Source organism: Falco peregrinus, chromosome 5, assembly GCF_023634155.1.
Source record: "Falco peregrinus isolate bFalPer1 chromosome 5, bFalPer1.pri, whole genome shotgun sequence".
Taxonomy (NCBI): domain Eukaryota; kingdom Metazoa; phylum Chordata; class Aves; order Falconiformes; family Falconidae; genus Falco; species Falco peregrinus.
Window position 1 is genome coordinate 114712720 of NC_073725.1, and position 21315 is coordinate 114734034.

At 38.7% G+C, this 21315-nt stretch overlaps 1 protein-coding gene across 13 annotated transcripts in view; it reads right to left on the reverse strand.

The window, feature by feature from the left end:
- DOCK3 (dedicator of cytokinesis 3) overlaps window positions 1–21315 on the reverse strand; it is a 225428-nt gene that overhangs the window by 92686 nt on the left and 111427 nt on the right. For all 13 annotated transcript variants that reach the window (XM_055806350.1, XM_055806345.1, XM_055806352.1 and 10 more), the window contains exons 10-12: window positions 15672–15753; window positions 9076–9136; window positions 7678–7825 (exon numbers count right to left, since the gene is read on the reverse strand). In XM_055806350.1, coding sequence (XP_055662325.1) covers window positions 7678–7825; window positions 9076–9136; window positions 15672–15753 — 291 coding nt within the window. The remainder of the gene's footprint in view (window positions 1–7677; window positions 7826–9075; window positions 9137–15671; window positions 15754–21315) is intronic.

Here is a 21315-nt window from a genome sequence, read left to right on the forward strand (position 1 = left end):
TCTGCGAACACAAAGGAGCTGAGGAACAATGGCAGGTGGGGGAACAACGTCAGGCGCAGGAGGATGGCCAGCACACTGTGCAGGTGCGAAATCCAGTAGGATGACTCACCAGAAAGGCTCTCTGGATCCTTTTGATGACTGCAGTGGGTTACTGCCTTTGGCGATACAGGGCTCATTATGGGATGCTGGGGAAGAGCATTTTGGGATTGTTACAGACTTAATGTGGATTGTAGGGAAACAGAGGGATAATGGTATAAAATGGCCCATTCGGATGTAAATAGGTTGCTGTCAGTATGCTTGTCTGACCATGCCCTATGCCTGAACTGAGTGCCTAAAACTAGGGACGGGAGGGATCTGTAGTGTGTATTTTTATGTATGTATGTATGTATGTTTTCCACTAAGAAGTTTTTACCCTGACAAACCAGAGAGGAAAACAGGATGAGGCCTTTTGAGGTGCTTTATGTGTTTGTATCAGCGTGTACTTTCGCCTGTGTTGACTTGTGTGGCTGGCTGTACACGTGTGTGTTGTGTGTATGTGCACGCGTGGGATATAGGTGCCTGGCTGGACCTGCGGGCATGGAGCTGGGGCAGCTTCACCTCTGTCAGGCTGCTGGATTCAGCAGCTCCTAACGTCTCCCATCACCATTCCAATGCCCTTAAGAATCTTGGAGATTTTAGACTAATCACGTGACATTGCATGCACTTACATGAGAATTTCCTTCTGTTCATTTTTTTTTTTTAATGGCTAACTGCCAATTCCCTCCTGCATTCTCAACCTTTCTCAGGACTGTTTCCTCAGATTGGAATATATAATCTTCAAAATACAAGTTAATGAGAATTATAAAGACAACAAGAAGGTAAGAAAAGAACGAAGAATGGACTATGCTCTCTACTGCAGCATGATGATGTTCCCTTGCAATAAAATCAGGCTATGAAACCATGCAGTGGAAAGTCAAAATCAGTATCAATTACTGTTCTGCTCCATGCCTTATGTATAAATACTTTGAAGTGGGGAAACATTTAAAAAAAATCCTCTGTAAATCACTATCTCTATCTATAGCTCTATAGATATTCTCATTACTCTGATGGCAAGATTCTGGAGAGAGAAATTAGGGACACTGCAGCATTTGGAGATTACATTGTGACAGAGATGGCTGAGAGCACCAGAAGCAGATGTTTCAGTCTCCTTCCCAGCCATGGAGAAATACAGATTACTCTTAATGATAGCCCACAAAAAAAAAAAAAAAAAAAAAAATCATGAGCAGAGAGCCAGCAAAGCAGGAAAGAGAACAAGAGCACACCTGGATGCTTGCTTCTTTCTGGATCTTGGGTACCTGAGTCAGAAATGCCATACTTCTGTTTAGGATCCAAAGCCAAAAAAGCAAGAATTGCAGTGCCACTGAGAAAGCAATGAAGGAAACAAGCCCCATGTTCTGAGTCAGTAGGCTACTGGTCCATTGTATGAGAAACGTACATTAGACTGGGGTGGGGTGGGGAGGCAAAGAATTGAAGTGCCCCTCTATTAAGCTATTACATGAAAGACGATCCATATAATCTCTCTTGTGAGCTGTGTTTTTAATGCAAGTGACTACAGCTGTTGTGTTTAGCACTGGATTCAGTGTCATCAGCACCCTTAGAGGTCTCCTGGGTCTCTCTGTACAATCAGGCCCCTAGGAGATACAGGCAGATCTTCAGTTTCATTAGCTTTCCCTGTTTCCAGGCAGTGACTAATACCTAAACTCTTTCATAGAGTTAGGGTATTAACTTACATATTCAAAGACAACAAACCTCAGGTATTAAAACAATGGCAGGGACCAAAGTGTAGGCATAATATAGGTTTGGAGCTGCTGAAGCATTTCTCTGACTTACCATTTTGGAAAATAAAAAATCCCTATGTGTGTATATATATATATATACTTACTGAGCTACATTATTGTATCATTCGAGTCTTTTTTCATCCTGCAACTTTTATTCAACCCAAAATCCTACTCCCATAGAAAGTAACCCATGCTATATGTTTAGTGAACTACCCAAAACTTTTCAAAAAGCAAAGACACAGTCTTGATCCCTTAGAAAAAAATTTCTCCAATTACAAGATATATTCACAAGTATATTTTGTAAATGACTGTTTACACAACATACCAATATTTAACTAGTATTTGTTTACATGTTTCTACTTTCAGTTGGGAAAAGACATTACTTGGTTAGTCTGGATCTAGCACACTGTGCACAGTTCTGGGTTCTCCAGTACAAAACAGACAACTGGGGAGAATCCTGTGGATGGGCAGGTGGCTGGAGCACACACTGTTGGAGGAGAGGCTGAGGGACCTGGGCTTTTTCAGCCTGGAGAGGACAAGGCAAGAAGGAGAACATAAACAGCAGCCTTCAAAGACCTACAAGCAGTTATTAAGACAAAAGAGCCAGCCAGATTCTTCAGTGGTGCATAGTGAGATGGTGTAAAGCAATGGGCATAAACACAAACAAGAAAGGTTCAGACAGGACATTAGAAAAAGCTTTTCCATGAGGACAGTCAAGCACCGTTGGAACAGGTTGCCCAGAGAGGCTATGCAGTCTCCATCCATGGAGGTTACTGAGAAGCGACAGGAGAAAGCCCTCAGCAACCTGGTCTGATCTCACAGCTGGCCTTGCTCGGAGGAGGGTGGACTAGAGAGGTCCCTATCAACCTGAATCAGGTTTCTTATTTACCTTAACACCAAAATCACATAATTTTATTTGCACTAGCATATGTAAACCTGTATAACAGAACTGCTAAACTCACTGAACTCGAATGGAATCATACTGGGGAAAAAGTGCCATCACTGCTATAGCTTGTTATCACATAATGAAGTAAAAAACAGCAATGTAGACTACAAGCCTTCAGCTCCTAGCAAGACAGGAGTCTTGACACCTAAGTAACTTGCAAAACTTCTCCCAAGCATATTAACTTTTTTCGGTTTTCTTGTTTCCCCCCAAGAGGTACACAATGTCAGCAAGATCAGCGTAAGCTACAAACCAGCTACTGTGAAAACAGCAGCGATTTTTTTGTCTTCTGCATTATGTAGCTGAAGAATAGTATGGCAAAAGGAATTATGGCTATCTAGAACAAGTAGTAGCTGGTAATTTTCCATGGCTTCAGTATTATGAAACCATATACTGCCAAGAGTAACGAGATAACCCACAAAGCCTGTCACGGCACACTTACTGACCCCCCCCGCAAATGTTGATTATTATAAAAGGAAAAAGAACATAGACAACTTGGAATAAATTAAACACAAAGCACAGACAGTAAAAAAGGAAAAATGGAGAAAAAAGATGAAGAGTTACTTCCTCCCAGCCCAGTATGCTATCCAAAAGTATTCATGTAATTAAAATGCTGATCAGACTGTATTCCCAGGTTATCTGGTGCAGTTAGATTGGGATTATCCCACCTGAAATCTCAGCTCCACCTATATCAACATTCCTCCTTTCACTGCAGTGGGTTTAGGTACCAGACATCTCAGCTGATTGTTAAGAACGTAAGAACATTAAAAAAAAAAAACAAAAGAAAAAAAGAGCTTGCCACACTAGCAACAAGAGATACTATTTGGGCAGGCTACGTGAGCAGCCAGGCCCAGGCCCCCTGCTCCCTGAGGTTGCTGGATTGCAGCTGTTGAGGTGTGCGATTGTGTCTTTTCCTATTCCTCTGCTTATGGACCTGTTGTTCATAAACCTGTCTAACCCCCTTCGGGCCTGCTAATACTGCCTGTCTTCACAACGTTCTGTGGCAGCCCAACCCAGAAGATCATTACCTGCTTTCTAAGGAAGTACTTTCTTCCATCTTTTTTTGATATCATCTCCTACCAATTTCATTAAGCATCCCTAATTCTTGTACTATTGTGTTCTGTGAACAACAGTTTACCCTCCACCATAATTTTGTAAGTCAAGTCTTGGTCATATCCCTTCCTACCACCACTTTTCTTCTTTTTGAAGGTGAAGCTCCCCACATTCTCAATCTCTCTCATAAGGAAAAGACTATGCTGTTAAACATTTTAGTTGCTCTACTCCATACCTTCTGTGACTACTATATCCTTTTTGGGAGGAGAGATCAGATATCCACAGAGTAACTCAAGGCAGGTCAGCACTGCAGTGACCTTCCAGAACTTAACAGTGTGGCAAACTGACTATACTGGCACTCCCCAAAACAATCTCTCAAAACCAAAACACAACAGAAACATCAAAGAAAGTAAAAACCCCTTTTCGATAATTGTGGTGTTCTGCACTAACTCAGAACTTTAACCAATATTCAGCTTACTTGTCACGAAAAAATAACCATCTTTGCATTGCCAAGATATTAAAAGTCATTTATCCTACCACAGATAATATTCTCCTTGAAGGAGAGAGATAACCTATAGGAAAAATTCTATACCATCCTCACAGATAAGACTATAGAAAACTTCTAACCTCTGATAATGTTTTTACTTGCTGTACCAGCCTCTGGAGTCAAGTTAAAATAGACTTCAGCCTCCAATGACTTATGCCTGCAAATTAACCTGGAACAAAGTTATCCCAAAATCAACGGACTGTAAAGATAGCTTTAAGCTAGTTTTGTACCAACTACCAATATAAGCTGCACTTCACATTTCCTGAACTCAAAGAAGAAGAATATTCTCCCAGGTCTGAAATGCTGGCCTGAAAATACTTGCTTGCTGTGCATTTTATTAACATTTCACTTGTCTAAATACCAAACACACTACAAAATATACTTCTCATTTAAATAAGAATTTTCTCCTGAGCCATCCATCACCTTTTCAGGTTGGCTGGTTCTACAGTAAATTTACCACATGGAATGTTTGCCATACTGCATCAGACTCTGATGTCAGACAGATGGGGACAGAAACGCGATGTACGCTCTTGTCCAGCTGGGCAAATAGCAACAACTGAGTATCAAAAGGGAAAGGCATTCAGGCAGTATACCACATTGAGAGGTAGGAATTTTAAGAGCTAGTGCTGGAGAAAGAGGAAAAAACCCCAAATAACTGTGAGAAAATAAGACAAAAAATAAAACTGAAAAAGATAATATGAAAGAGAAATATATGAAGTTTTAGGGGAATGGGATGATTGGCATAGAGTCATGTTCAATGAATAAGAAATTCCATTAAAGATAAAAATTCATATAAAAATATGAAATCAAGTGATTTCAGGAAAAAAAGAATCAAGAATTTAGTTTCCATCTCACTTTTTAAATATTTTACATGGATATTATTAAAAAGAATTTAAAAAGTAAACCTTCATGCTTTGACATAATGAGCTTATAACTAGAGCTGTGGTACTATATCCTCTTAGTAAGATTATAACATAACTGTGGGATTAACAGAAAAATCTGGATTGTGAGAAAGAAGTATTTTTCAGACATAAATCTTTAACAACAATAAGGCAAGCTGAGAAAGACTGGTGAGGTAAATTGATTTCCCCCCCACCCCTGATAAGCACTCTCCTCTTGTGGATCCAGCAAAAGTCTCCATTGAAACACCATGTATTTGCTTCAGCCTTTGTTAGGTTTTCAGTCTCAAATTTTTTCCAGCTTCTCCCTGTGAAAAGGCTTTTCTGGCTGTATGCTGCCTCATTTGTGGCAGTTGTAAGATTTAGAATTAGCCAGACGGTGTACAAAAAGGAATGCTTTTTACTTTAAAAATAGAAATATACCTCTCTCCTTATTTCATTTTTATGATGTTTTGGGGTTGGCCTGAGGCATTTTAACAATAATCAAAACGAAAGCAGCAGGTAAGAGAGTCAGTTCAGCGTTGTTTAAGTGTTCGTATACAGTTTTAAACTTACAAAGGACAAAAATCTGTCATTTCAATTTTAGTCTACAAAGCAAGAAATGGTAGGTTAGCTACAAGAATGTGCAAAGCGAAGCTGCAAGCAGATAAATCTGTGAAAACTTTCAGTCACGGCAGACCAAGAGCTATTGAAGCTGCAAAAGGGATAAGCTGGTGCTGTTTGGATAGATCCCTTTTCCCTTCTGAAGATTTTTGTTGGAGGTTTACAGAGAACACTCCAAGGAGCAGTTAACGTGAAAATATGCTGTACAAGTTTTACAACCACCCAAGTGAATGATAGTAGTGATAAAAAATTACAAGCATCTGCTTAGAGAGCTGAATTCTGTTCCAGGCCCTACCTCCACTCTGGGAAGGCAGGAATGGCTGCGCATGGATGCTGGAAACAAAGGGTGTGGGGAAGCAGATCTGCAGAACAACAGCTGATATAAACACTGAGGCAGATCCAGCTGGTATTTGGGTGATGTGGGAGGAATCCATATTACCGAAACACTTCAGGTTAAGAGGAGGAAAAGGGGAGCTCTCCATCCTGTGATTTTTTTTGATCATAGTCCTAGGACTTTAGATTGCTCTAACTGGTTGCATGACTTTATTTGTCACTGACAAACAGAGAAGTCCAGTATTTTACAAGCTTTTTCTCTCCCATCTTTCAGTGAGTAAGAAGCTAAAGATGCATTAAATGGGAATCAAACCAGAAATGTGATTTGAGAATGTTCCATTACTGTAAGCATTCAAAATGTTGCAGTTGCAATTATTAATATCACACCTACAAGGTCAATATTAACATAAATTCTATAACCAAAAACCACTGGTCTGAAATAAGCTAAACTGCATGGTGACAAAATGCCAAGATCATCCAGATTTTATTGACAAAGAGAAGAAAGAAGACCATGTCCTTCCTTATAAATTGACATTTTTGCTACAGTTTTTGTAACCATTGGCAAAAGAAGAATGGAAGAACCAACTGTGACAGACTTTTCTTTGAACTTACAGATTTCTAATGTAGGAAGAGATATCCAAAAAACTTGCAGTGAACAGTGAAAGCCATTTTTTCATTTCTAGTTTCCCTTGAATGTCAGATTTTCTGTTGCTGCACTTCTGAAAGAATAACAAAGTTCTGTAGCTTCCCCCCCCAGTTATCTTATTACTCAGAATAGTGACCACAGATCACAAAGCAATGTCAGCTGTATCTCAGCCCATCTGCAAAGCAGATCTTGCCAGTATTTATCTTCACTGACAAGAGATTTGAATATTCCCTGCAGGCTCCAGACAGTTTGTCTGTGGCCTCTTTATTACAACTGTGAGACCACATTTCATAATCAGAATTTGTTAGTTCAAAGTCTAAAATCACAAATAACCGAAGATGTAGGTTCTTGCTCAAAAAATGTCAACTTGTTTAGAGTTTTTTGGTCACATACTGTTGACTTCAGTTGTTTTCTACTTCTTTTGCCGGTCACCATGACTGATAAGGAATGGGGCCGGGGGATGGGGCATTAGTAACTATTCCCTTCCTCAGGTGAAATACAGCATATTTCTTTGGTTTTGAGCTTAGCAGATTTTAAGTAAATCACATTAACAGAAGTGCAGCTTTGTATGTCACATAGATTTAGGCAGTATTCAATAATTTCTGAAGCATTTCACATACCTGAAACATCTGTGCTAAAATTAATTAGTTTCTATAAGCTTCTGGAATAACAAAGGAGAAAAAAAACAGTGCCAGCAACACTAGCTTACCTTGTGAGGAGGATAAAGCAGCAAATGCAGTTTATGGCATGTTGATATTTAATCTCTCTTTAGTATCTCATCACCCAACATATACAAAGTGGTTTTCCTAATTATTTTCCATCTAGGAGTTACTCACGTGTAAACTTTGAGAACAAAATCCTTCTCTTCTTTTATTTCAGAGATTGACTGAAGTACATCCATGATGCTCAATACTGCACAGCCATAGGGGCGACGATAGTGTAAATGAGGGGGCCCTTTTTTTGAATCATTTAGCAACATGCGACCTAAATTAACAGAAATTTAAGAGGTTAGAGATTCACATGTAGCCATTCTGTCTATTCTATCCTATTATCCCTCTGAGTGTGCATACCTACAGCAAGTTTCAACTACACCTTGCAGTCTTTCCTATACTTCTGTATTGAGTCTGGCTGAGATGGAGTTTATTTTCGCCCCAGCAGCCCTCACGGCGCCGTACTTTGCATTGGTAGCTAGAAAAGGGGATGATAACACAGTGGTGTCTGGGCTACTGTCAAGCAGTGCTTGCACAGCGTCAAGGCTGTCTCTCCAACATTCCCCTCTTACCAGCAGGCTGAGGGCGGGCAAGATTTTGGGAGGGGACACAGCCAGGATGGCCGACCCAAACTGACCAAAGGGATATTCCACACCATACGACACTTGCTCAGCAATAAAAGCTAAGAGAAAGGAGATGGGGCATTTGTTATTAATATATCTGTCTTTCGGAGCAATGACTACATGTACGGAAGCCCCACGTCCAGGGAGGTGGCTGGACATCGCCTGCTGGAGGGAAGTAGAGAGTAAAACTTTTGGTTTTGCTTTTTTCCTTGGGTAGGGTCAGGTCTGAGCACTCTGCATCCTTTAGATAGCTCTGTGCAAGCAGCCAGGAGAACCTGGAAAGCAGCAATTGTATGCTGCTGAATGCTGCGCTGCAAGCGTGACAGGTACTGCTGCTAGCGCTCCTTTTGGCATCAGCAGCCAGAAGGAACACCCGAGAGGCGTGACAGCTCCCCTGCTCCTCTGTTGTACAGGATCTCCCTAAACTTGAGTGTGGGTGCTTGGGAGCACCACAGACTCCTACAGCAGAAAACAGATCTCTCTCTCTCTCTCTGTATATTTGTCTAACAGCCTCTGATTTCCTAGATGTGAACAGCCAGGTATACTGATGCCCTGCCCTGTAAACCAGCTATATATCCTCAGTAAAGACACCTCATTTGAAATTTTGGAACATTAAACCAAAAGCTTTTTTATTTCCTCCCTCCTCCTCCTCCAACTGTGGTTTTTAATCAAGTATTTTGTTTCAGACTGAGAAAAAAAAACTTGCTGTTAAACAGTCATCAGCAACTTTGTAACACTGAGCTACATATGGTCTGAATATTAATCCCAGCAGACAGGCATGGTCTATGACTGAGTTTTCTAACTGGTTAAATTGTAATGTCAGTTAATTAAAACATACATTTAAAAATACTGTAAAAACATTGATAATTATATATATATTAAGCATTAAATCATACTATACCTATTCGAATTACATGGGCAACTATGTACAAATCTCTCTTCATGTCCTTGCTGCTGAGATCCTAAAAGATTTGAAATAATATATATATTAAGAAAGAAGACATTGCATTTCCAAATTAAGTGCCTTCAAACTCCCACGAACAATAATAAGGACTACACAGTATTGGTCTCCATTCATTTAGCTCCTCCATCTTTAAATAGGAGAAAGTAGTATTATTTCTAATTTACAGACAAGAAAAATAAAGTATAGAAGGATTCTATTTGGTTCAAGTGTCCTTCAAAAGGAAAAGTAATTAAGGATTCTGACTCCACTGACTAATGATGCTGTATCAAAAATCTGGCAAACATTTTATATGTTCATTTAATCCTTAATTCAAACACGTAGTAAATTTAAACCCCTAAGTTACCTCACGTGCAAACCATTCTGGCTTCCCTCACCCCACTCCCTGACTGCAGGTCCCAACACCTGCCTCTAACCCTGTTCCTTTGGTTCTGCTTTTATTTTTTGGTTTTTGATTTCTCACTGCGTAGTCTTAGTTTCACAAGATGGCTCTAGAAAACAAATTGCAGTGTGACTGTCGGAATTTAGATAAAACTTCAAGTGCGTTTGGACCTAGTCTCCATTTTACGAGTGGATAGGTGCAATTCTGCACAACAAGCAAAAGTCTGAAGACAAAAAAAATGTAGAAGGCTGTATATTTTAATGCTTTTAAATGTGCAGCATCAACCCTGTTTCATATATGTTCATTACATTATGAGAGCAGCAAGGCAGCGCGTCGACCATGCACAGCACGTATGGGCTCTACCTGTAAGGGCTGGTGGGAGCCCAGGGCAGCTCGTTCATAGCTGAAGTCCAAAAGCAGCGCAGGCTGCGTGCAGACCACTGACTGGAGATGCTCCCTGCCCCATCCTCACCGCTGAAACACGGCAGGGCATTAGCAGGGGAGCATGGTAGATGCAAAGCGCCACATTCTAATGGTTTAGCGACACAGATGGTCACTCTTACATTTAGGACATTTGAAACAGTGGTACAGTATTGGAAAACCTAAGAAATAAACTCAGTTTTAAAATACGGTAGTTGCTTAGCAAAACACAGGACTGTAATATCTCCCAAAAGTTATTTTTATGGCAAGCAACTAGAAACACGGACAAAGAATCTGAAATTCCATGTCACAGAACAGCAGATCAAAACTTTTAAAAACGAGCTTGAAGAACCACCAAAAAATGGGAAAAGGAGAACCTACAGAAGAGTAAAAGGAAAGCTGAAGCTAATGAAGCCTTTTTTGTCTTGAATTATTGACCCTGTAAAGTATTATTGACCCTGACAAATATTTAATAATCAAGAAAAATTAAGAAAATACACATAGAATACTTTTCAATAGTTCATTACCGTGGCATTTTGCATTCACATGTTAGAAGCTGTCTTAACTGCAATTTCCTTGGCATGTTGTATTTTTTTCTGATAACATTATAAACAAAGATCAGCTTCTAAGACATTCCCCCCTCTTTTTGTTTTGGTTGTTGTTGGTTTTTTTTTTAATTAGAGGAAAGATCTAAGAACTCTTTCTTCCTAAAAATATTAGCATTCTTCAAGTTTTCCTTATGTTACTAATCTCCAAAACAAGAACACTTTAAAAAGTTAATATGTACTGTGAGAATATTCAGTCACGTTTCAGACTCTGATGCAAAAAGGGCTGTTTGTGCTCTATCGCAACAGCTGCTGCCTCTTTCTCGGCTCTACTGTGTTATCATGTTATTGTTATGTACTGACTTCTGCCACACAGCCCCCAAATTCTCCCCCCCAAAAAAGGGCATCGCTCCAGTCATTTCTCAGGACAAGAGCAACTGGAAACACAACACGATTAATGTATTCTTCCTAAGAAGGTGGGAGAGAGGAGAAGTGTGTACGCATGCGAAAGAGAAACACCCAAAACGAAGGTTTTAGCTCAGTTACTGTTGTTCACTTCACTCCTCCCCTTACACTGATACAACTGCCATCACTTCACATCTTTCTAAAATGATTTTTTTTTCGTTTGTTTGTATAAAATGTTTTCAACAGAAGGCTTTTGAAAAACAGCTCTAGGGCTTTATATATGACTTTATAAACAACTTGAGATGATGGCTATGTGTGCATGTTTTTTCACTTTTTTTTTCCTTTTTACTTGAATAAAGATGTCCATCCCAGCATTAACAGTCACTTCTAAAACACAGAGTTGTGTGGGGAGAACAACGCTGGTGTATTGGCTGTCTACCACTAAACTTCTTTTGAAAACACAATGCAAAAATCAACTGGAAAAATCTCAGATTCAGACAAGATCTTTTATTTTTCTTTTTCAAAAACCACACAACTAAGTGATATTAAAACCACTGTAAAAGGGAATAATGCAATTTTTATATAAAGAGTGAAGGAAATTTTAAACTGTGGCTATTCAAGTTGTCATTCCTAGTCTGAACCAACTTAGTGTATTAAAAGTTGTATTTTGCTGGAAGCTAAAACATGAACCTTAAGTCACACAGCAAATCTCTTTCCCGTGTGACTTGAGAAACCAAATCTCAAAAACTATGATGGCAATGCACATAAATGCTGAACTTCAGGTTATAATGACACATAGCACAATAAAATCTGGGCATAGTGACTGAGAACTAGGCATAAAGAGGATTTATTCTAAAGGAGAAGATTCAGTCCCTTTCAGATAGCGTTATATTGCTAAATTACAGCAGGCAAGTAATAAATCCACGGCTGTATCGTCTTACTCCATTTAAAAGGAACACTGTATTTCCCTGGGCAGCATATGCAGAAAGTTGCAAATATGCTGTTTGGTATGCTTACCAGCAAGCAGATCATGTCTCTCTGAAGCCAAAGAATTAAGCTATATAAATCTTCCTTAGCATTTTCTCTTCAAGTCTTATTTTGCTGCTGCATGAATAAGGGAACATAATTTCTAGGCTTTCTTCATCACCTAACATACCAGTGTGGCATATGGTAGGCTTTATCTTGCATGTCTTGGAGGAATCGAAGTTCCATGATAAGAAGGGATTTGACATAGTTTTAATCTCAGTAGTGCCTGACAAAAAGTTCAAAAAGCAAAAAAACTTGGAGGTAGTGCTTAATACTCCAGAAAGTAATAAAATTTTGAAAATTTCTATGATTTCACAGGGGAAATTTTATTATACTACCGGATTACTGGTTCTAATTAACAGCAATTTAGAGAATGACTTTTTCAAAGGGCAGCTGTCAGAATATCAGAAAATGGTAGGGCATGAACATATTGATGGGTTCACACTTTAGTTGCTTTTCAATTTCACAAAAACTATACTGTGTCACAGTCAAAAGACAAAAAATGTGGGCCCAGATGGCCTCATATTTCATTTTGTACAGCAGAGGCTTTTTACAAGACAAGAAATTCTTACTACGACATGGACTAAACAACCAAACCCCCAGCCTCTGTAAGGAAGTTTTCAGATAGCTTCTTTGCAAAGAATCCATGCACATGACTCGGGACCCAGAAGAGGACAAACTCTTATTTATTATTTGCTTGCATGCAATGTAAGGAAATCAATTTCCAGAAAGGTGTTCTTGGGGCTGCGTCCTCAGGGGGTTTATTTCCCACATCCTTCCGAGCTTCTTAAATGATACTGGTTGATAAACAAAATAATTTCATAATAATTCTAATTGCATGGCTTTTTAGAAAATCACCCTTAATTTTTTTCCCCCATACTGAGCATGGAAAAGACTTACTCCATAATAATTGTTTTTCTTTACAATGCTGGTTTCTATAAAGGTCTAACTGTATGTTACAGAAACTAAATACCAACACCCCCAGAACAATGGAATCAAGGATACCTGACTGCCAGTAATTAGCTGTTTAAACAGCTTTACTGAATTCAGTTGCTGACCTCATAGGCCACAGAGAGTAAGGTATTAAGCAAAAACCAGCAAGCTTATACTGTGTAATTACATTTTAATTTAGACACAGGAATGTTTCTGAAGTGTGCATAGACTGAGGTTTGCTTGAGTGAGCTCTGATCTTCAGAGGATGCAGGTTCCTACCTTTGGCGTGATATGACAGTGGATCTAAAATGAAAACCTAGGTAATTTTGATATCTAACACATGGAGACAGCTAAACCCCTAAAAGCTACAGAGTGAAAAGACAGGGATACTTTGAATTAAGATACAGGGCTTCTTGCCTCTGGGAAAGATTAGAGTTTTAGAAAGATACTGCAGGGTGGTGGGGGAGGGCAAGGACACAAATAAATAGATTTAAAGTCAAGACTAATACAAACTTGGGAAGAAACCTGAAAATCAGAGAACTATTTTATTTTTGAAGCATTTCATAATCAAGAAATTATGATGATAGAACCATTGCAGATAAAATGGTTATTCAAAACCCTATTATTTGTTGCTCCTTTGCTACATACTTTGGAAAGTTCTTTGAATTCATTGGTGAAAAATATTCTATCAGAAGTGTACAATTTTTTGCACAGATTATTTTCCTGTTACCATAATTCCTGTTATGTAGAGCATACATTCTGCCAGAAAGAGGGAGAGACAGTAAGTCTAAGCACCTCAGAGAGCCGATAGTGCAGCAGCTTTGGTATTTTTGTATAGTTAAATGGAAAGGGGGCTTGGGAGTGATCTCTGGTCAGGATAGGTGCGACAGAGCAGCACACGTCTGCAGCACTTGGGGCTGGCCTCTTCTAGACTAGGCTGGCCTCGTTCATAATATGCAGCAAGTCTCTTCTGGAACTATGTTATGCCCCTGGCCATAGCATATCACTACTCTTTTTGGTTTTTTGAAAGTGTTTTGCAGGTCACTGGAGCTAAATTGTTTCATGCTGCACAACAGGGTGTAAAACAGGACAGTTGTTACAGGACCCTAAGTAGTGTGGCATTGGTGGGGGCGGGGAAGTTTGCTGGTGAAAATCTTTTTAAGAATTATGAACCTCAGAGGCCAGAAGGTGCCAAACTTGATACAAACCAGTCTGTGCTGCCTTTTGGGAATAATCCATAGAGCAATTATTAATTCTACACTCAACCTTTTTGCGTGATCCAGACACCAGCGCTGACAAGTGCCCCCAGACACCTTTCTCTTAAAAGAGAAATACACTTGCTCTTGAGTTATCAACAGTGGAGTCATCAGTGCCAACAGCAATACTAAGACACCGTTACCTCTACTGATGTTTTATCAGCTGGTAGCACTTCACTGACAGTACCAAACCCAAAACTGCTACTGATGTCAGCATCAATGTCTATGCTATTTTTGGATTGAACTGTATCTTTTATATCCAGATAGAGGCAGAACTGAGCATCCTTAAATCTGGATATATATGCTCTGTTCCTTAAGAGGAGAAATTCATCTCTCTTCTTACAGGAGAAAAGGGAATGGTGGTGGGCACCATGCCTATTTCAGTGTCCAGCCCTGCTTGGCCTTCAAGGGTTTCTTTGCCAGAACTGAAGCTTGTACCAAAGCTGTCTGCCATCTTTTTTATTCACTGGAGGTAAAAATACTTCTGTCAAAGAGCTTCCAGCATGTGCAATAGCTAAAGGTGAGTCACGATGGAAGGTGTTTATCACACTTGGGATCTGAAATTCCTTATAGTTATTCTGTGATGAGCTGTTAAGTTTCAGTGCCTCTAGATTTCCATATTCTTTCTGAGAGAAGTGGCAGATAAAATTATGGTCTGACACATGATTCTGAGGCAATTTTTTACAGAACTTAAGACCAGTGCAGAATGGATATTAAAGCCCAAGTGTTTTGAAACTCCTATTTTGGCATAACCTAAACTATGAAACAAGATGGTACCTAGGTGAGAGGTGAGTATGAAGAACTAAAAGGAAGTAAATCTTAGTTGGCTATTTCACACCCAACTGAGGTATCATCTGGTAGGAGCCAGATGGGTACTACTTATCCTGCCTTTCTGGCACAGATGGTTAAAAATAGCTGGTACAGTTGGTCATATCTGCTCTGCATCAGGATGGGGTAGCTATTTGCACAGACCTGCCATAGAAACTTAGGAAGTCACAGTGTTTCCTTTACTACAACCAACTCTGCAGCTTAGCTTGCCTGCTGCTTCTGCAGCACATCCCGGTCTTTCTGCTCCGTCACACCCCCTGTGTTGCTGGCCTGGGAGGCTGCACCATATGCCTGGAGAGGCAACACAGACTCTAGAATGGGCCATGGCAAAAATCCATTTGGAGAATTTTCTGTTCTGCTCTCTGTGTGTTGTTGTAGTTGTTTGTCTAACTTTGATTCTGAAAAAGTGCCTTGCTTTATGTTCAGGCCAACACAGCTTTTTCCTGTGCCCTGTTTATCTAAGGGCATAGTACATGCAATAAAAATATTCAAAATTTCAAACTATAAGCAGGAAAAAATGCATTTAAAAGGAAGTACTTCAGAATATTTACTTAACCATAAAAATTACTTAGAAGTATGTCCATTTGCTTATGTTAACATTTAGTTATAAACATAAAACTTAGAAACAGCTTTCTTTCTACTCAACACATTGGAAAGGAAGAATGAGGGTTTTTCCCCTCAGAGTGATCACATCTAAAATCATACTGCTGTAACGGAAGGAGAAAGGGAATGGACACGTACCGTGAAAAGCGCACACATTCGGTCTATCTTCTCCGGATTCCTGGGGCCTCCGTTCTTGTTTAACCTCACCATAAACCTCTCACTGAAAAGCAAACAACGTTAAAAACAATAAATACGAGTTTCAGGTACACACTTCAAAATGAAAATACAGGTAGATATGTTTGGGGTTTTAAAAGATGTGCTAGGTATTATAATTTTTTTTTAATTCTGGAAGCATATGAAACAATATACACTGATCTACATACAGTTACATGAAATCGCATAGAAGACTTTTAATAGCAAGTAGCCTACATGTGAGAACATGTGTTGATGCATATTCATGATGTAACAGCATTCAAAATAATGTGACTATATGAAGCACAGGATTTGAACACATTACAACTAACCACTTCAGGCAAAGCTCACGCGCAGTTGCTGATGTGTACAGTGCCTTTGGTAAAACTGAGTTCATTAAAATCCACTCAAAACTAAAAGTAACAAGAATACCAATTAAGCAATCTCCTTCAACATATACTATCCATAGAAGTAGTACACCAATTCAAACACATTAAGATTCAATTGGTAGAACTGCTTATCAATCAAATTAAACAGTCCTTTCATCAGCAAACCCAGCATGTATAGCCAGACTGAAAATAAATAATCCTTACTATGGATGGTAAGCCATGCACATTGATACTATTTCTTAAGACAGACAGAGAATTTATGTCTACAAATAAATCAGATGAATAATTTATTCACTAGATGTGCGACAACACACTAAGTATTGACCAGTATTTTCTTCCTACAGATTCATAGAAATAAAGCAAGAACACATCATTAAATCTTCTATTTACATTTCCATTATATCACAGATCCTTTCAATTTTATCCAGTATGACTGTATCAACTCCAGTAACCTTTGACTAAAAAACATCTTCCAGCATATTATTCACTGCTGGTATGAAAAATATAAATATGTAGAGTACACACTACTCCCGTTGGTAGCTTGCTTCAAAAGGCTATTCACCCCTCCTGTTAAACCCCACGGGTTAACATCAGCTTGGAGATGTTTGGGTTTGGTGCTTAGCCACTGCTTTTTGTTACACTCTCTTCTGTATGTTAAAGAGCCCTTTAGAAAAGTTAGTTTCTTACAGCTAGCGATATCAGTCATTAATTACATTATGTAATCAAGCACCTCTCCAAACAAGTAAGGAATTTAACACTGTTAAGAAATTCAAGAAAAAGTGTTGGAAGCATTTTATAGAACTTACCCATAGTGCAATTTTTCAACACAATTTCATGAACAGATCTAAAAGTCTAGGTTTGTAACAGTCCACTACTGGTACCACCTATGCCATGAATACAAATACACACATATATGAAATCAAGTCCCTCCTAATCCTAATTTATCAAACATCGCATATTAGCCTTTTTACTACAGCATTATGTTTGTGAGTTCATTTGAATCGACCTGTCCATTACAAATACTGATAGATTTTCAGAATTGCCACTTTTGCGGGAATCGTCCCTAATTCTGTAAGCATGACTCATACATCTTGTTATACACCTTTGCACATTTATTTGTTTAAGTTTTTCTTGCTAAGCCATCTAGATGCTTTCTGGCTGTTTTACTCTTCCTGTTACTCACTATTACTCCAATCTCCATGTATCCCACAACCTCATTCAGCAATAATTTTTAATTCATTTGTAGCAGATGCTTATAACCTTGGAGATTGCTAACACACCCCAAAGAAACCCACAAGACACTGGTATTTGATGATTCTTCACCTACAACTACTTTCCAAGATGTCAATGAATAAATTAATGTCTTAGCAAATGCTTTAATGACATGGTATAATCTAATCTTTTAGTAAGAATTTTATGACGCAGTAAGTGGAGTGCAGTACAATACTACAACTACAGTACATTACAGGAAGTTACAACAATACTACGTCTTCATAGTTACTTCTACCTAATACATAAATCACAAAAAATGAAGTCAGAATTTTCAAAATAAGACCTATATTCAATAAAACCACATTAATTACATTCTTAACCTTTACCATTAACTCAGTCCTGTGCCCATTATTTTGTTGGTAACTAGCTAAAGGTTGTGCAAACACATAAGCAGCAAGAAACCCAAGCAGGATGGCCAAAGTGGTTGCTTCTCCCAGCTGTTTGCCTGAGTTATTTGTTGCTCCTGCAAACAGGTCACACAAAGAGGCCCTCCAGCACTACCTGAGCGATTACATTTTAGAACTCTAAATATTAAGATAAACTGAAACAGGTGTTAAGTTTAGTGGCAGTTGCAGTTGCTGGCATTCAGCTCTCCCTACTCAATGAACTTCAGAAGAGGAGCAGGCAGGACAGTTACAGTGATGCCCACAGGTAAGCTCTGGTTAAAACAGGGAATAAACCGGAAGGTAACTTTTATACTATCAAGTTCCAAACAGGAACTTTATATCACTAACATGCTTTATATCACTAAAACTATGTAGTAATTCAAAGAGATATTAACTCATGGCCATGTTCTTTCCATGCTGCAGCAATAAACATCAATATTTCCAATACCTTCAAAAACACTGCTCAGGGAGAATCTAATTTTAACAAATCCATTTAATTTTAATCCTTGAACCAGTTTAATTGTAAAACCTTTCATTTAGAAAGATTAGGTCATAACATACACTTTGTTTCTGGTACAAGTATAATTTGTAAAACATGTCTCCTTCCATAAAGAAAAGTAAATTTTCTTAAAGAAAATAAAAAATTGTCATGACCTACAGAGCTACAGAATTTAAAACTGAACTTGAAACAATGGTAATTAAATGATTATAGTTTATTTGTTAAATGTAACTTTGCCAACACTCGCTACTAGTACACTGAAAAATAATTACTGTGCCTTATGCATATTAACCATGCCCTATTTTTAAGGCTAAGAGCATAAAATGGATCAGTACTACACCAACAAAATCTCTGGCAAAGTGTTCTTTCGCTTCTGCTGCTGGGACTATAATCTGGCCACCAAACAGGGGTGCAACAGCTGAACACAAAGCTAACACATGCAGCCTAAGACAAGGAGGAAACAAGACAGCAATCAGCCTGCCAGTTGAAGATTATGAGCAACATAAATCATGCCTGCAGGGAAAAATGTAGTCACTGGTGAAGATGTCCATCCAAAACCACAGTGTAAACCAAAGCTGGCTCACTCATATTTGATTGCAAATCCCTGGAAGTTGCTATACCCTATACAATAAACACCTGGAGTATCTTCACTTTCATTGCAGTGGTCAGACAAGGCTGATTCTCTTAATTCGGAGGATGACTGATGTTTTGAAGGGAAAACAAACCAGTAGCAGAGCACCACACCAAGCCCTTTTGTGAGATGAAGAATTATTTACAGAAAAGGAGAAGATAAATTTGGAAGTGTACTGCTGACTAAGAGTATTTTCAAATTCTGGGATAAAAATACAGGAACTGTATACTACCATCCAATATTATAGAACCAGAAGATGCTGGTCCACAGCTAAAGATAAATGGAGTTGATGGTCAAAATAGACAAGTCATAACCACGGCCCTCCATATGAAAGGTCTGCCCTACCCTACAGTCCCGTCTCCAGCAACGTCCAGCAATGGATAATTAGGGGAAAAAATAGAAGATTGAAGAAAGCATGTGGTAATGCTCTGCTGTTGTGTACTATCAGCTTACACCAAAGTGAAGCTCAAGAAGAGCAGTGATATCTTTGAGTTTAATAGTCCTGGATATACTGAACCCAGGAAAATATTCAGGCTGCTACGCTTAAAAGATTCTGACCAGCCATTTACAGACTTACTATTAGAGAATGAACTCTACAGTAATATACGATATACATATGTGCTACACAAATGCACATATATATGCATTATATAACATAAGAATCTAAGAATTAAAACTCATTAAATAGACGTTCTTCAAGAAATAATTTTAATTGCTCTTTTACCTCCACTGATCTCAGTAATAATGTTACATACTGTATTTTAAACCTCCCCTAAGTGTTAATTTTTGAACTTCCAACATAGGTTTTCTTTGAGAAGTTATTTCAGCACTAATGAGCACTTCATTTTCACAGCTGAAGTTGAATACAATACTGTCTGCCATAGGATCCTGCGCAGGCTGCCCCTCCGACAATGGCAGAGAAGGGACTGTCAAGTCTTTCAGCTGAGGTGTCTATTTATACTTGATTCATTACCAGAAGTTGCATTGCTTAGTCTGCTTTCAAAACATCCAAAGAGAGATATTCTGCAGTCTCATTTGATTGCCTCTTGCAAGGTTTTGCTCCATTAACAATGGGAAATCGTTTAAAATTTGCAATTCACCTTTTTTTTTTTTTTTTTTTTTTGTTACAGCCACTGAGAAAACCTGGTTCTTGTCCCCATACTCCAATGCTCTGCAAAAAATGATCCAGACCAGCATCTTTTTCACCTGGCTATTCATCAGTTGTCCCCTTATTCCAGCACCACCTCAATAACCACCTTTAAATTAATACCTTTAATTTCTTATCCTCCCTTGAGTCCTCTTGAATTTGTGTCACTAAATAATTAAGGAGACTTTGAGGCAACCGCAGCATGTGAGAACTGTGGAACACGAAGAGGCATTCTGTCAAAGGACAGACCAACACGACAACGAGGATGAAAAGACGGCAGTGCTAACAGGCAGTCTTAAAAGACTAAGCCACCTCAGGTTCTCCCACCTTTCCTTGCAGGTCATTTCTCACCTCCAAAATGTCTCTAATCTTTGGTATTACTTTTCAAGAACAGTTTACAGAAACTAGCCTAAATACTCCCCTGAGGTCTCACTAGTGCTGATAATTTTAGTATGTCCTGGAATGGGACTTGAACTTTTTTACACCGTTGACCCATATGATGAACTATGCTCCCCATTTTACAACTGCAGATTTATTCCTATGTCAAAACAAACCAGGAAGAATAACCTTGTTTTCAGTGATCTGAAGACCCACTGCCTTCAGCTATTATTACAGATCTTTTTTTAGACAGATACACACATTTACAGTCAAATATAATGGGAATTCAGTCACTTAATTTCTTATTTTGGGAGCTGCTTCCTTTGAAGGAGTTCAGTCTTCTCTATGTCTATTCCTCAAGCTTATCTTCTGCACAAAGACAAGAACATGCACAGCACCTAGACAACAGTAAGGCACAGTTTAGTAAGACCAAAACACCAAATCTGAATAAACTCCATATGGAATTAATTGCCTGTGTTTGTATGCTTTAAGCATTATTCTTATTACAATTGAATATGCTCTGTTTTCTTGAAGAAAACAGATAGACAATACTCTGTTAAAAAAACCCTTCAAATACATCATAAGGAAAACTTAAAAACACAGCAGTTACAACTGCCAAATGAGCGGTGGAAATGAAGTATGGGGAGGTACTGAGCATTTGATACAATCCGTCTGTTTGATCAAACTACTATCAAAAAAATAAATCAATTCATTTTCAGCTATTCTGAAAATACACCAAAACCAGTTCTTTCTTGCATAAAACCAGAGATAAGAAATGCACCAAAACAGAGAAAAGAATTAACATTTTACCTTGTTGAGTTCAGTCCTAAGATGTGCCACACCAGTAGCAGTACTTTAAACAAAACTTTACTTATTCCTCTTGCTCCT